Source organism: Gekko japonicus, unplaced genomic scaffold (assembly GCF_001447785.1).
Source record: "Gekko japonicus isolate JY-2015 unplaced genomic scaffold, Gekko_japonicus_V1.1 scaffold1536, whole genome shotgun sequence".
Lineage (NCBI taxonomy): Eukaryota > Metazoa > Chordata > Lepidosauria > Squamata > Gekkonidae > Gekko > Gekko japonicus.
The window spans coordinates 259,437-276,518 of record NW_015176019.1 but is presented as its reverse complement, the minus strand read 5'-3'; the positions used below and the strand labels follow the sequence as shown (position 1 = coordinate 276,518).

General features: G+C 41.8%; 1 protein-coding gene across 1 annotated transcript in view; it reads right to left on the bottom strand.

Moving 5' to 3' along the window:
* SASH1 (SAM and SH3 domain containing 1) overlaps positions 1 to 17,082 on the bottom strand; it is a 286,676-nt gene that overhangs the window by 63,063 nt on the left and 206,531 nt on the right. Inside the window, exons 5-8 of the mRNA XM_015426581.1 lie at positions 14,664 to 14,704; positions 13,996 to 14,082; positions 10,041 to 10,153; positions 8,262 to 8,363 (exon numbers count right to left, since the gene is read on the bottom strand). Coding sequence (XP_015282067.1) covers positions 8,262 to 8,363; positions 10,041 to 10,153; positions 13,996 to 14,082; positions 14,664 to 14,704 — 343 coding nt within the window. The remainder of the gene's footprint in view (positions 1 to 8,261; positions 8,364 to 10,040; positions 10,154 to 13,995; positions 14,083 to 14,663; positions 14,705 to 17,082) is intronic.

Sequence of the window (17,082 nt, the reverse complement as noted above, 5' to 3'; positions counted from 1 at the left end):
AGTCATGTGCAACTTGTAACTAAACATTAAGTTTTTGCCTGCTGTGATGTAAGCACACATAATCTTCAAAAAAGACATTATGGCCCTGACCTGGATAGCCCGGGCAAGCCCAATCTTGTCAGATCTTGGAAACTAAGCAGGGCTGACCCTGGCGAGTACTTGGATGTGAGACCTCCAAAGAATACCAGGGCTGGGATGCAGAGGCAGGCAATAGTAAGTCACCTCCCTGAAATGTTCAATTCCCACTAGGGGTCCCCAGAAGTCAACCAAGACTTCCAGGCACACACACGCACACGCACACATCACAAAAAAGACATTATGCAATATTCATGCAGATTTAGTCAATTCTTTAAAATGCACAAGATTATTTTTAATTGGACAACAGTCCTGTTATGAAGACAGTTAAGTGCCATTCCTTGGTTAAAATATTTTTCAAGAAGAAAAGTAGCAGCCACCTTAACAAGAAACACAAAGAAAACCCTACAGCTAGTGCCATCCAAATGAGGGCTTACTTAAAACTTTCTATTGTGCTGCAATAAAAAGGCGACCGCCCCCTCCTCAAGACCGATTAATTCAAGATGAGCCTGGTTTTGATTCAGGGTGTGCTTGTAAGATGTGGCAGAGAGCAAGAAACTTATTACTTTTATAGCATCCCCTGCTGGCTTTTGAGAAAAGGATATTCCTCAAAAGAAACTTGTTAAGTATCATATTTCCACTGAATATAAAATAAGGAATTAGGCAGCTGTCACACTTAGAGAATGCAGAAGGAAGTATGTGGCAATGTGTTAAGATAGAATGAAGGACATGTTAATGAAGCCTCACCATTCTGTCCAACAGCCTCTTATCTGGAGAACAGTTAGGGATGGTGCTGTACAAATGTAATTTGAACATCTAGTAGATTCCAACTCTATTTCTTTAAGTCTCGTTGGCAAGGATCTCTTCTCCCATCGCCACCTGACAGACTGGTGGCACGGTATCAAACACGCCCTAAAGCACCCTTGGTTGCAATTTCTGATGAATAGCAATTCAAGCACACCTGGGTTTGAATTTCAGGCAAAAAGAGAATGAATCAATACTATATAAAAAAGGTGAATAAGGATGGATGATATTACTCTTTTCTTTCTTTTTCTTAATGACGTAGAAGCAATTGAAAAGCAACAGATAAAAGTACAACCATGTATTTGTAAAGTACCATAAGGTTACATACTTCAGTTCATCTGATCTAACTTTAGGCAGAATCCTCTGTGCACAGGGAAAAATAAAAAAATGTATATAAATGTCAATTTTGTTTTTTAGTCTGGTGGGGGCCGTTTATACCCGTAACACATGGTTCATAGTAATGAGATCTGGATGACAGTCAGAACAATGGAAGGGTAAGGAATGAAGCATCAACATGTTTTTGTACAACTCTACTGAACTGAAGTGGCTCATAATATCCTAGGACATGAAACAAACCTTAACTGGAGATGGAATCAGTAGGCTGGGTCCAAAGGTCTTTAAAAAAAATGGGGCGGGAATCCAGCATCCCACCAAATAATTCTTGATGCACATTATCCTGAAAGGGCTTGGCAAGTCCCTTCTGAAGTATCCCATTTCCAAGCCTGTGTTATCTCTCCACAAAGAGGACAGGCTCGGTGCTTTAATATAACTGAGCACTGCTGAAGTGATAATAGTTTCAAACATGAATCCCTCTTGATATCTCACCTCACTGAAGTCCAAACAACTCTCTTTCTCTGGGGGAATATGTTTTTCAGTGAGAACTCTTAGGGGGAAATAGATGATGTCAGAGCAACTGAGATACTGCGGGAAAAAAAAAGGGGGCTAGATATTATTGAAGAAGTTTGCTAGAAGCCAGAACCATACATGGTGGCACTGATGGGTTCCAAACATGATATACAAAGAAGGAAGCAAGCATCGAGAAATATAGGACAGAGACTTCATTCTCCAAGTGATAACTGTTTCAAGCAGAGAAATCTTCTGAAAAGGCCTAACAAGAACAGCCCCTTATTCTAACTATCCACAAAATTCAGTTGTACTACAAGCGTGTATGTGTTTCAGGCAGGGGAAGAGAAGCAAACATCCAAGCCTTGTACAGGAACATCAGCTTCGTCTCAGAAGGGACAGACATGACTGGAATTGTAAAGACATTAATAATAATAATGCATACTTACTAAAGTATGAAATGGACACATAACAATGAGAAGATTAAATGTTAATGTGCATGCATCTGGCATAAATCCAACACAGCTGCTGATTTAGCCTATTAAAAAGAATAAATGGGGCTCTAAACTGAGCCTAGAATTAGCAACACAGTGACAACAGAGGGCAGCCTTTCGACAGACACAGAGGACATGGCACCTTGTCCTTTGCTAATTGCTTCTGTACTTTAGCTCAGTGAGGGATCGAACGTCTCAATTTGCCATTAGAAAAAAAGTGTAAATGACAGGAGGTTGAGGGGAAGGAGCAAGATCAATATAAATTAAATCCTTTCAGCGTGACGACACATGTCAACTACCAGCCGTCTTTTTTTTTAAACGGGGTGCTCAGCTATATGTATGCAGATCTGTTTTTTCTTATCATTTATATACTTTACTCATTTATATACTTTAAATTCTGTACTCATTTATATACTTTAAATTCTGCTCAGTGGATGGTAACTTTTCTCTTTATCTGCATGTTATTAATGTACAGAGAGCCACGAGAAACTAATTGTCTCTCACCTCTTTCTGGTAAATGTTACTAGCTTTCTCTCAAATATAACCTAACAAAAACATTATTTAAAACAGATACGATGAATGTAATTTGTGACATTTCAAATAAGAAATATACATCAATCATGACATGATTTGAGATACTTGTATCAATTTATACTTTAAAATTAGACAGTTACAGAATGTAATATATGTGCCCCCCTCCCATGAGCTTTAGATAGAACACCGATCCATGATTTAGTACATGGTGAACGTTACACTGGACTTTACCTGAAGGTTCTTTCTCTTCAGTGGGGAAGAAGTCATCCAGGAAGTGGTTAGCTATACCCAAGCTGTTCTTCTAGGGTGGGTTACTTTTTCGCTCTTTTGAATATCTCTGTGGTTCCAATACTTGTTGTAATACACGTCTGCCAAATGCTGGCTCCATGGAGGCAGCCTGATCTATTCTGTAAAGGTAAAGGTTCCCTTGCTCGAAAGCCAGTTGAATCCGACTCTAGGGTTGCGGTGCTCATCTCAGTTTCAAAGCCAAAGAGCCAGTGCTGTCCGAAGACATTTCTGTGGTCATGTGGCCGGCATGACTAAACACCAAGGCGCACGGAACGCTGTTACCTTCCCACTGAAGTGGTACCTATTTATCTACTTGCAATTTCTTGCTTTCGAACTGCTAGGTTGGCAGGAGCTGGAACTAGAGACGGGAGCTCACTCCGTCATGCGGCATGCCTCACAAATGTTGAAAAGGAGGCCCAGGTAGCTGCTCTGCAGATTTCTTCCACTGTTGCTCGTGTGGAAAACGCTGCTGTTGCCACTGCTGCTCTTGTGGAGTGCGCGATCACCTGACCTGGCAGTGTAAGTCTTTGCATCTCGTAGGCCTTGGTTATACATTTTCTAATCCAGTGGGCCACTGTGGACTTTGAGACCCTCTTCCCCTGGTTCGGGTTCGAGTCTGACCTTCGAAGGGGTGCTGTCCTGTCAAGATATATACGGAGGGCTCTCCGCACGTCTGATTTGTGCCAGGTCTTTTCTTTAGGATGCTTTGGCCTCGGGCAGAATGAAGGTAATATAATTGGCTGGTTGATGTGAAAGGCAGAGTTCACCTTGGGGAGAAAGGATGGGTCCGTCCTCAAGGAGACTTTCTGGAATACGCAGCGTTCCTTCCTAGCTGAGAGTGCTGCTAGCTCAGAGACTCTCCTGGCCGAGGTCACTGCAATCAGAAATGCCACCTTCCATGATAGTAGCCGGAGCTCTGTTGTCTTTAGTGGTTCGAATGGTGGGTTTGTCAAAGCGCGCAGCACCTTTGATAGGCTCCATGTCGGAAATCTGTCTGACTGGAGGAGCCAAATGGTTTACTCCCAACAGGAACTTCTTCACATACTTGCTTGTGGACACATTCCCCTGTGACTTGTGACCTAGGCAAGCCTGGATGGCTGCCACTTGACACTTCAGAGTATTTGGTCTAAGGCCCATCTTCCATCCCTCAGCCAAGAAGAGTACTACGTCCTTGTCTGTGGTTCGTAGTGGATGCAGTCCCTTGGGGGATGCCCACTTGGAGAAAGCCGCCCATGTGTGACTGTAGATGTGCCGGGTTGATGGTCTCCTTGCTTGCAACATAATGCCCACTACATCTCTGGGGAACCCCAGATCCTCTAATCATGTGTGTTCAATTTCCATGCAGTCAACTGTAACCATGCTGGGTCTGGGTGGAGGATGGGCCCCTGGTGTAGGAGATCTGGCCTCGATGGTAGCATCCATGGCATCGTGGAGGACATTTGTACCAGATCCGAGAACCATGGCCTTCTTGGCCAGTGTGGGGCTATGAACACCACTTCTGCCCTGACCTGTCTGATTCTGTTGAGTGTCCTCCCGATGAGTGTTGTGGGAGGAAAGGTGTATAGGAGACCTTCTGGCCACGGGTGAGACAGCATGTTGACTCCTTCCGCTGCTGGGTCTTGGTATCCGGACAGGAACCTCTCAACCTGATGCAGGAACTGGAGAGGTCAGCCTAGATCACTCCAAAAGAAGCCACGCAACAAAAGAAATTTGCATAGCCTATCTGAGCGAGCAGAGGTGTGACCTAACCTCTTCCGGGATGACTCCCCCCCCCCCCACTGAAGGAGAATGTTGTGTGCTCAACAGGATGAACACAGTTTGCTGAACCAGAAAATGAGCCCACAATTTAAACCAAACTTATAAACTATGGTTTGATCCTGGTTGGCAATCTTGGCTTGGAATGTGACTGCAAACAGTTTATCAGTTTAGTTATAATGGCAAACTATGGTTTGCACTAAAGTGAGCTCATTAATTGACTCCAAGCATGGGAAGGTTGTGACCTCACCAGTACAACCTGCATCAGAGGAAAGCCTGTTACACTTGAATTTACAGGCACTCTCACCTCTAAACTACCCCAGGGTCCCCTAAAGCATTGTTCCTGAGTCTGTGGATAGTCCTGAAGGGGACACACATATGATCATGGGAGCTTGACAAAGATATGGGCCCTGGAGGTTGCGGAGACAGACCATCTGTCTTTTCTACAGAAACGACGGCTGAGGGGTAACATAATCGAGGTTTATAAGATTATGCATGAGATAAAGCAGGTAGAGAAAGAAGTACTTTTCTCCCTTTCTCACTCAATGGAATTGCTGAGCAGTCAGGTTAGAACAGATAAAAGGAAGTACTTCTTCACCCAAAGAGTGATTAACACATGGAATTCACTGCCACAGGAGGTGGTGGCGGCTACAAGCATGGACAGCTTCAAGAGGGAATTAGATAAGCATATGGAGCAGAGGTCCATCAGTGGCTATTAGCCACAAGGTGTAGATAGGAACTCTCAGTCTGGGGCAAGACAAGAGATGCACTGTATTCTTGGTACTTGGGGGTGGGGCAAGAGTGGGAGGGCTTCTAGTGTCCTGGCCCCACTGCTAGACCTCCTGATGGCACCTGGCATTTTTGGCCACTGTGTGGCAGAGTGTTGGACTAGACAGGCCATTGGCCTGATCCAACATTGGCTTCTCTTATGTTCTATGCACAATCTTCTCCCCCCCCCTCGTAAGTATCAGAGTTCTCAGCATTCCAGCACATCCCAATATGGAGATCTTCTTTCTCTGAAAGCTCCTTTGTCTTCCTGATGTGTAAATCCCCTTTAGCAACACTTCTCTGCAAAACACCTATTCTGTCCTTTATGGCCCCTTTCCTGGGCCAAACTTCCTTTAAAGAGTAAACATTTCTCTGAAAAGCAGATTTATGATCCTCTTCCTGGGCTATTCTCTGGGTTACTAAAAACATATTAACTTTGAAGTATCAGATAATATCAGCCATCAATCCTATATGAACACTCCAGGATATATCCACTAGGGTACCATCACACCTTTTTGATGGCAGTTTGTGAAACCACTTGGTCCTTTGTTTGGACCCATAATTCTGCCCTGCAGGACACCTTCTCTAGTCTATAAAACAGCTCCATGTGTCACTCTAGGGCGCCTAACAAAGTAGCACCCCCCAAACTCACAATTTGGGTCCCCTTTTGTTCGTGATACACTGGTCGTTCACAATCTCCATTCCACAGACTTATGAATGTCAGGATGGCAGATCATACCCCATAACTCCCTCTATGTCTGTAAGCTCCTCTGTTTCTCTGCGGCCTTGTTTGCATGTGTTATTTGATTGCTTTGGTGTGTATGATTTACATTTAACGAGTATTTTTCAATAAAACAATCTGCCTTTCACACTTAGTCCCGATCATTTTGAGAGTCTTCCTCCTTGAAACTGACCCTGGTATGCACAGGTGTAGATCCCAACTGTTATACCCATTTTGTCACTTTGGTCTCCCTGCTAATTCCCCCATCTAAAACGGAGATTGACCAGTTTGGTAACAAGATGAGGAAGCACATGACTACAGAGTTCGTTCACAGAGAACCAAAGCATGATTTGGTGTTACTTCTTTTTTATACAATATAATTTTATTGATTTTGAAGATTTGATAATAAAATATCTTACATGTATAAATTGGTGTAACAATACAATAACATTTATAAGTCCGTTGTGTACCAGATTTCTCCCATAGATTATGAATAGTGAACTACATAAATTTTAGCAATCAAGTATAGAGGTCCTATTTTCTGTCATCCATGTCTTAACTTTCATAACAATAATTTATTGTAGATGTTAACGATTTGCAGTGCCTATCAATACTCATTACCAAAACTTATACACTCGTTACCAAATATGTAAAGTATCTATTTCCTTAGGAGTATCATCAAATTGTTGTAAGTACTCCAGTATAGGGAACCAAATAGTTGTAAAGGAGGATTGGGCAGGAATTTTGTCAAGTCGCGTAATTTGGTGTTACTTCTGAAGCCTGGTATGTTGTTTTCAACAGCTGTACCAAGTTCCAAATTCTCTTCTTCTAGAAACTTACCCAAAATTGCAAGCCTTTCCAAAGTAAAGAAAAGCTTTAAAAAATTCATCCTGGCTTTGGAAGCCAGGGATAGGAAGCTACTTAAGGTATAGTAATAAGGGCAGTCACCTATCCTAAGCCCTAAGTATGCTATAAGGCTAAGAAGCGAAAATGGCACCTAGTCAGAGGACAGCAATCAAAATATCCAAGTCATCAAACTACTACTGTGATCTGAAGAGGTAAATATTGGTAATGAACAGTAAAGAGAGCTACTATCAGCAGAGTTAGCCCAAGCTTAGATTTTGGAGGTGGGGGGGTGCATTCATGTGCTACACAGCAGCCATAGAAGTGCCCTGCTGGAGTGGACCAATGATACACTTTGTCCTGTATCTTGTTTCCAAGAAGCAAACCAGCAGGGCTTGGTTTGGCTCCCCCTCCCCCAGCCCCACTCTTTGCCCCTCCTTAGCCATCAGTATTCAGTAGCATACCTCCATTAAACCTGACTAGTTCATTTAACCATAATGGCTAACAAGTGTTGATAGACGTAAACTAAATTTCTTTTAAGGTATCGGAGAACCCCATAAGAGTGGTTCTCATCGAGTACATAATTCAATTTCCAGTTTCACCTTGCAAATGCTCAAAAGTTGACTTTGGTGGTTATGTCCACAATATCAAACTCTGTGCATGAGAGCAAATATACACAGTGACTTTACATTAGACTGGAAGCCAACATGCACTAATTGTTTGCCCTCATGGCAATCACATCCTAGAAGGTCTGATTATGGTAAGCAAATGGGTCACATTATAATGTACCTACCCGTTATTTATGAGAAACAGCAATAGAAGCATCACTAATTCCTTCTGGGTGAAAAACAACTGTTTTGTAAGGAACGCTGGCATCCATTTAGGAGAAGAGGCGTTTAAGAAAGCAGTGTGTACTGAGCTGTGGCCGAAAAGGGCAGCCACTGATGCCCAGATGAGGAGGGTTCAAACTGTTACCAGATAAACTATCTGGAGTTCCAATTTTAAAAAAAGACCCTGTTTACTATGGTAACCTCATTAGCACTTTAAATACATCTGGTTAGCTTTTGAAAGCCGTATGCACGTGCCTTTGAATGTCAGCTTCATTATCTGGTAGCATTACAGAGCAGATTACTTACGTTACAATTGGAAGAACCATCAAGAGTTGGGTAAGGACCATCAGGCCAGTCAGAAGAGTCCATGCTGCCTGACTGCCGATGTTGTGCTTCATATTCCTTAAGCTGAAATTAAAATCACATACCTTAACCAATACATTTTAGCGCATTCTAATTTTGTTTAAAAATGTGCAGCTTTTACAACAGAAAATTATTGTAAAAACTAAGTGATCTACCAAAACTATACATTTCAGCTTGTTCATATTATGCACTGTTATTGTGACAGTACCTGCTTCCCACTTTCTAGAAAGTTCAACAGGGACACAGATATAGATAAGAAAGGGGGGGGGGACCTCAGGGAACAATCCCAAGAGGATATACTCAGAAATAAGTCCCATGTTATTCAATGGACCTTACTCCCAAGACTGTGTCCTTAGGACTGCAGCCTCAGTCTCCTACATCTAGAAATGAATGAATGTTTACATTTTCCAAGAAGGAGTATTAATATGCAAACTAAGGGGGGGGGAATCAGCTCTTTTGAAGTTAATGGAGAGAAAGCTAAGTGTAAACTGAAATTTTAGCTTCAAAGCACTACTGCAGAGTTGATAACACTTTTATCAGCAGAGCTGCTGAGTGTTTATGTTTAATTAAGCTATGATGCAATTTACATTTATATCTGTATCAATCAATCTATAGCTATACATAGGCCCCGGTCACACGGGAGGTTTTGGGCCGGAAGAGGGACGGATCGGGGGCGCAGCAAACGGGCGTGAACACACTGCAACATCTGGGAATCGGCGTGCACCTGTCCCCGATCCGTCCCTTCCGGCCTAAAACCCGCTGCAAAAAAAACCCCAAGTAAAAGGTAGCACCAACCTGGAACGGCACAGCAAGTGTGGCCGTGAGATCGCCGGCGCGCCCGTCTGCAGGAGCAATTGAGGCCCCCGCCCGAACTGCGCGCGTGCACACATGCGCAGTTCGGCTGCCTCGCTCTCCCTGCAGTGGCTTCCCCCCAGCATCTGATCGTGCCGGGGAGCAACTGCGCGGCGGCTCAGGGAATCTATCTGATCCCGCCGCCGCATGTCTCTTTTGGTGCGGCTTTAAAAAGCCGCACTTCGGCCGTTCTTTTTCCCCCCGTGTGGCAGGGGCCTTAGATACACAGACACACACACAGAGAGATACATATGTGTATGTATGTATGTATGTAGGTACCACTCAGCTGAACAGGAAAAGCACACTGGAACAGTGAAACTTAACAGTGACTAATCATAAACCCGCCTTACTTCAGAGCTATGTGCTCGGTCAGAAAGGGCAGAAATGAGCATATTGTAGTCTCCCTGTTCAAAACAATTTAAAAAGTTATATCTTTTCTGACCTTATTTCTTCTTAGAAATTGCCAACCAGAATCTCCCAGGTTGTTTGGTTCCCAGTAAATATGGCAATTCACCCACATAAAGGTAAAGGCAACCAGGGGTCTTGTTGTAGAAAAAGAGCTGCCGGAGCTCATTAGCATAACTCATTAGCATAACTTTTGCATATGCCACGCCCCCTGACATCACCGGAAGTGACAGAAGGCCACACCCCCTGACATCACCGGAAGTGTGTCAGAAGGCCCGGCTACTTACCCTCCTGCTTCATCCTCATTCCCAAACGGAATGAGGATCGAAGCAGAGGGCGGGGTAAAGAAGGGGGCGGGGCTTCACCACGTGACCACCCCGCCCCCTAGAGGTTCTCTTCCGGAGCTCCGTACCTGAGAGCTCCCCCCCGACTAGAGCCCTGAAGGCAACTATTCCCAACACATACCCTTGCAAGTGCTTCCTCAATAGTGATCATCTTTTCCTTGACCATCATCATTAGCTGGATCCGCTCCTCATCACTCATTGTGATCTCACTAGCCACGTAACCAACATCTTCTCCTGAAGGCAGATGGGAAAAAAAATGGAAGAATAAATATTTTATAGAGCAAAAGCAAGATCAAGCATACTACTGAATCATGATCTCCCCTGTGTTCTGATCTTGGTTTCCAAGTTAGTGAAGTTATCTAGGTTAACATTGATCTATATTTTGAGGGACATGCCAATATTTTTATTTAAAGACAGGAACAATAATAAACACATTTATCTCCAGTGACCTATTTTGCTTTCTCAAATCAATACAACTTTGAAAGAAGGTACGGCCTAGAATACATTTATTATGCCTCAAAATCATTACAGAAAATGGTAGAACAGCAAAAGAAGTGTTTATTTAAACTCTGGTGTGCTGGTAATTTTAAAAGAGCTGTTTTGCATTGTAAATCTGTTTCTATTGTTCTAGTACAAATGTGCTGTATTTACAGTCTCTCATGTCTTAGGAAGTATCTTAGGTAGTACCTGACTTTGAATGGATAATATAGCAAACAGCAATGGCATAAAATGGCACTTTACCTAAACCTTGAGCTTAGGATATAAGAATTGCTGCATTTTAATACAGTAAATTGTTCCCCAGCTTGCACTCAAAGAAAAACAGCAGGGTGCTACTATAGGCTTGATAATGATTGCTTTAATATATTTAAATTAAACCTCAGCAAATATACGTACACCGAATACTATATTTTTACATATATAACATACACACCTTTTAATTTATCAGGAAAAGTTCAATGGGCCAGTGACAATGCACATATAAACTTGATAATTACTGTGGATGGGATACAGTTGCCAGGCCCCTTCGGCTTGTCGGCAGGGGGATTTGGGGGCGTTCCGGGGGTGGGTAGGGATGTCGCGTGATGTCCCCTACGCGATGACGTCATGTGGAAGTGTCGTCATCATGTTGGGAATGTCCTGCAGCAACACTCTGCATTTTGGGCAAAACTCTATGATTTTTTTTGGCCTAAACACACAGAGGTTTGCCCAAAAAGCAGAGTGTCACCGTGTGATGTCCCAATGTGATGACGTCACTTCTGCATGATATCATAACATTGGGGTGTGGGGGTGGGACTTTCCCCACTGGCCAAGTGGCTGACAGCGGGCAGAAACCCAAAAAATCAGGGGAACCCCCGTCTGGACTGGGGGTGTGGCAACCCTAGGATGGGGGTGTACAACTTGACCAACGTTAGAAATGCAGAAATTTTCTTCCATATTATTCAGCCCAACTTGAATCAGTAAACTTCATGCACATTATCACCATATTATTTACATAAGAAAACACACATACAATTTGCTTCTGCAATTGTTACAGTGAGCATAAGTGGTATATTGAATAAATAAGTGTGCATACCATCAAACCCTATTAATTTAAATAATACTGGAAATCCACACAGATAATTACTTTGTCCTTTTGTACCCTTAGAAGTTCATTGTTTGACCTTCTATCTTTTCCAGCATCAGGGTCTTCTCCAGTGAGTGCTCCCTTCTAATTTGGTGGCCAAAGTATTTGAGCTTCAGTTTCAGTATCTGGCCTTCCAGGGAACAGTCAGGGTTGATTTCTTTTATGATTGACTGATTTGATCTCCTTGCAGTCCAGGAGACTCTCAAGAGTCTTCTCCAGCACCATAGTTCAAAAGAATCTATTCTTCGGTGCTCGGCTTTCCTTATAGTCCAACTCCCACAGCCATACACTCCTACTGGGAATATCATTGCTTGGACCATGCGGACTTTTGTTGGCAGGGTGATGTCTCTACTTTTTATCATGCTGGTTAGGTTTGCCATCGCTCTCCTCCCCAGGAGCAGGTTCTAACTGTCGCTTCTTGACCCTTATACAGGTTTCTCAAGAGACATGTGAGGTGGACTGATACTCCCATCTGTTTAAGGACCTTCCATAGTTTGTTGTGATCCACACAATCAAAGACTTTAGCATAGTCAATGAAGCAAGTAAAAGAGACCAAAAAATAGGGGTGAGCATATTCTGCAGGGTCTCAGAATCAAACTACTATGGTTGATTTCCAGGACTCACTTTTTGATCAGAGAAAATGCTTTGGTCTTGCTCATCTCAAAAATATCACTAATCGACATTCCAACTTTCAGTAGTTTCTCATCTGGGGCTTTCATCCAAGTTGATCTGTGGGTATCCCAATTTAAAGTGGCTAACAAACTATCTTCAGCACAGAGCTGTTTTAATCTCAGTTTGAGGGCAAACAGCCATTCTTTTGCTTCCAAGGATATCTGTCTAAATTCTGCCCATAATATGACATTTGACACGCAGCAAGGAATATTCAATTTTTTCCTTAAGAACTGGGCTTGTGGTTGATTGATATTATCCGAGATAGCTTTAATCCAAATAGCTGAATTGCAAAGAATGAGTCAAGCCATTTTCAAATTAAAGGCTTGCACGGCTCCAGGAATATATTCCCCCTCTCTTATTATGGAAGAACCTATTTATGGCGCTTGCAAAAGGTTTTGCTTTATTAAGTGCTGTTTTAAATTGGGGGTCCAAGATACATCTTCCGAGAACAGAATCATCAATTAGGAGAAGGCCTTGATTTGCTCAATATTGGAACCGTTGATAGACCGCTGAGATGGGTTCCATTTTCTGGTCTTGGTGAAAACTAGGATCTTAGATTTTGGGTAGTTAATCACCAGGCTTACTCGACAGCAATAACCGGAGATAATTTAACTAGAACTAATATTTTCAGTTATTAGATCATGTCAGTACAGTCCTCAGATAACTCAAGGATCACTTGGATTATATATCAGAAATCAAAGTATGTAAAAATCTCCAACATGCTGAATGAAGTTGTGAAAAGATTCTCATTGTGAGAAGGTTCTTATTTTCTTGAAATTCTGAGCTATTTTGATCAACTAACATACACACTTATTAGCTCAATTTAGGTTAACATTTAAACATTTATGTACTATAACACCATACAAGCAGAGTTAGGAAAATGCACACAATTAACATTATCCAAGTAGTGTTGGAGATATTTCAAATCACCCAAATAAGTTCTAATGAAGTGTGAAGACATCTGAAATGTAAGACAGACAATATTCAGACAAAGTCAGAAAAGTAAATATCATCATAGATGTTCCTTGATGTTGGCAAGCTCTGTTGTGTTCTGTATGGGTGTATTATACATACACAGGAGTAGAGGGAAGGAGAGGAAGTTTACATATAAATAACTGTTTGGAGAACTCAGAATTCATGCTGCAGGCGCTGTGCCACAATCTGGTTTTTCAGCTCATTATCAAAAAGCATCAGGCAAAAACTGGCATCTAAGAGATATCAAGTCCTCAGAGCTCAGAGTCAAGGGATAAACAATTGTATCTATAAGATAATTTGACATATATCGTTTTTCAAAACTGCATCGCTAAAGCTGTACTCTTAAATGGACTGTAACCCTAATGAAGTCCACCAGGTTTCCTTTTACTATGACTGCATATAGGATCTCAGTCTACGACCTTAATTCTAAACAGAATTAAGTTGAACTTTGAGAAATAATAATTTAAAAAACAAGAACAGCCAGAGCTGAAGCTGTTTTTATATACCTATATGAATTGTGAAAACACACGGAACACTACCTTCAACCCCAGCTGAACTTGAGCTTAGTATGGAATAGCTCTGAATAGTTCCACAGGTCTGGAAAAGGTTTAGAAAGCCACGGCACATGGACCAAATTTCTAACACTGCGGAAATAAACTGAACAAAAAAGTACCATGAGGGAATTGATGCCATTCTTATTGCAGTTTAGTAGTAAACACCCTGGTTACAGGCTCATTAGCTTTAAGAAGCTGCTTATAGAATTAAAACGTGGACTTATAGTAGAATAACATTTTAAAAGGTGTACCTTTCGAAGACTGCCTCATTAGCCCCTTCTGATTCTTTCGAAAATTTTGCCAGAAATACTTGTTCTTCTTTTTCCAATCTGCTTTACCTACAGAGAAACACAGAAGAAACATAAGCATTTTTACTTGTTTAAAGATAGAAACTCAATGTCTTATCTTCACTTTCCTTTTTTAGTTATTTTTCTTTTTCAGAATTCAGCTTGCTACTTTTGAGATACAAAACATTTGTGTGCACTTTCTAGTTACCCATATTTAAAGTAAAGGTGGAAGATGGAGATAAAATAAAACAACAGAATAAGAAGGGCTCAGAGGAGCTGGCTCTGTCAGTGAGATAATTTTTTAAAGGGCAGAGGGAGAAGAACAGGGTGGTGTGTCTCTCACATTTACAGGGAGAGTAGAACATCTTCAGAGTTTAAACCCCTCTCCCTTCCAACTTTATCTGTCCAGCTAGCAAGAGATACAATGCCCAAGGAAATGCTGTTTTAAAGGGACATACTAGTACAATACTCTTTACTGATCAAAAATAACATATTTTGTGAGGGGAAAAAAATTCCTGGAGTAGGAAGATAAATTAAACTATTTCAAGGGGACTGAAAACAATGAGATAGGTCACCGCTCACAATGGTCTTCAAAATAGCGAAAAGTACTAAATCAGAAGAAGTATACTGACCTACAGAGCTTTCTTCAGAACTTGATTTATGGAGGGAGAGCCTAAAATGCAAAGAGAAACGGAATGATTGCAGCAAACTTCACATGTCCCATGGGAGCTGTCTAGTTACAGTAAGCCAGAGTTTGGAGCATCAAGAGTATCCCCCTCTCCTTTTCTTATGAATGCACATTACAGCCAGCAAGAGTTGCTGAGCTCCAGCCATATTTATACAAAGGCATTAGCTCAGCTCCAGTCTGAAAGCTCTGAAACAAGCTTCTTGTGACTGATGCAGAAAAATATGTATGGAGGACAAAAGAGTTAAAGTTACAGGGTCAAAGGGGAATGTGTGGAAGAATGTCCTTCTCTCCCCTCCCCTCCCCTCCCAGTTAGCCTCACAGAAAATGAGCAGAACTACTTCTCCAAAAAAGCTGTGGTACTATAGCTACGCATTTAAGTCTGCATTTGGGCCCTATGCCTGTGGCCCTTTTTTTCTGCAAGAGACACAATCCTTTTTATTTGAAATTATCCATTTATTACCTGGAGTTTAAAATCAGATGCAGAATATGGAAATTGCATAAGAGGGTACAGCAAAGGTTGATTACCAATATATTGAATATTACAAATTGTTAGCTTAATACAATAAACAAATAATTGCCACTATATTACTTTCTTGGAGAACAGGGCCCATTCAGCCTGCCTCCTCATCCCCACCCCCACCCCAGGCAAGTTATATGGGAAGCATTATGACTTGGAGAAAGAACTGGAAGATCCAAGCCCATGAAACAGGTGCTCTTGGCTCCTTTCCTCGTACTGCTATTTTTCTCCTTCACCCTACAATGGCAGGTTTTCTGGGCATTTCCCTCCCATGAAAGAGAAAAGGGCTTGCAGCCAGCTGGCCTTCCTTTTAAAAAAATCACCACTACTGCATGCCTTGCAGACTCTACCCATTCCTAACGTGCCCAGACAACCCTACTCAACTCATTTAGAGCTACACAGCATGAAACATACTCAAGCAGTATCCAGAGAAGTTGGATGCTACATCTGCAGCAGGAAATAATACCTTCCAGTGCCAGTTATAGCATGCAGGGCTGCTTTGGATGTTTTGGCTATATCTTATTAGGGGCTAGCAGGGTCAGCCCTGGTTAGCATTTAGAAGGGAGGCCATTCCCTCTAAGATGTAGAGTCTTGTGAGCAAAAATCCTACTTGGTGAGCTGCTGGCATTAAAGTTGTGAGCGAGTGATTTGGCTCCTGCATAATTTAGTTTGCTGTGGAGCCCTCCTTCCTGAGCTAAGACAAATATGTGTGAGCCAGAGGCTAAAAAACTGTGAGCTGGCTCACACTAACTCAGCTTAGAAGGAACACTGCTCTGTACCATTAGGAATTGTTCCCCTGAAAACAGAGATGTTCTGACAAAAGGCAGAGGAAAGGGCAAACAATGTGTCACTGAGACAGAAGTCATAAAAGCTACTTCCCCCCACCATGTATTTAAACAAAGCTCCAGAACACTGTGGGGTTATTCCTAGTCATGTTTCTACGCTAGTTTGTAATGAAATTCTACACAGCAACAAGAATTTATAAGTAAGCTGAGAAAAATACAGCTTAAACAAGCTTGCTTCAATTTAATTTTACACATTCCTGCAAAACAATGATGTGTTACTGACAATACTTGAAAGGGGTTTTTTTTAAGTTTCTTTGAGACCAGTGGAGAAAGTTCAGATTCAAAGCAATATCAATTATTCTGCTATTACCCAAACTGCATTACTAAAGTCCTATAAAGTTCTGAACTGTAAACACACAAAACCAGATGATTATTTTTTATTATTTTTTAAATTGTAAATTCATCTACACCTTTACTGATCAAAAATAACATCTAATAGTATTTCAAAATCTGAAATACTATGTGGTCTGCATTTTCTAAGATTAGCAGCAGAGGGCACTGCAGAGGTTTTTAAATAAACCATCTACTCTGAAATGACACCAAACTGTATTTTGTTTTAGATCAGCGCACAATGTAAATGATCCAAGTCATTAGAGGCCAACAGTTTATAAGCATGAAAAACATAATCATCAATTTGCAGAGACATCATGAAAGGGGAAATGATAGCATGAAGTTTAATTTTGATTCAGTAAACTCATCCAAGCAGAGGCAGTAACAGCAGTGCTTGGACACGGCAAATCATCTTTCTTCTTCAGTCTGATTAGAAATTTAATCCAGAGCAGCCAGCCAGGCAGCCAACTGATACAACCAAATTCCAGACCTGGACGGCAGCAGGTGCATGCTGGAAGAGGGACACCACTAGTTTCCTTACTCATGCTGTTTACACTTGGGACAGCTTGTAAAAAGAAAATTAATGACTTGGGTGGGCTCACAGCACTAGCAGCCAAGTGTCTGATTGTACAAAAGGAGCTCAAAGAATAAACATGGAAGAACAAAACATC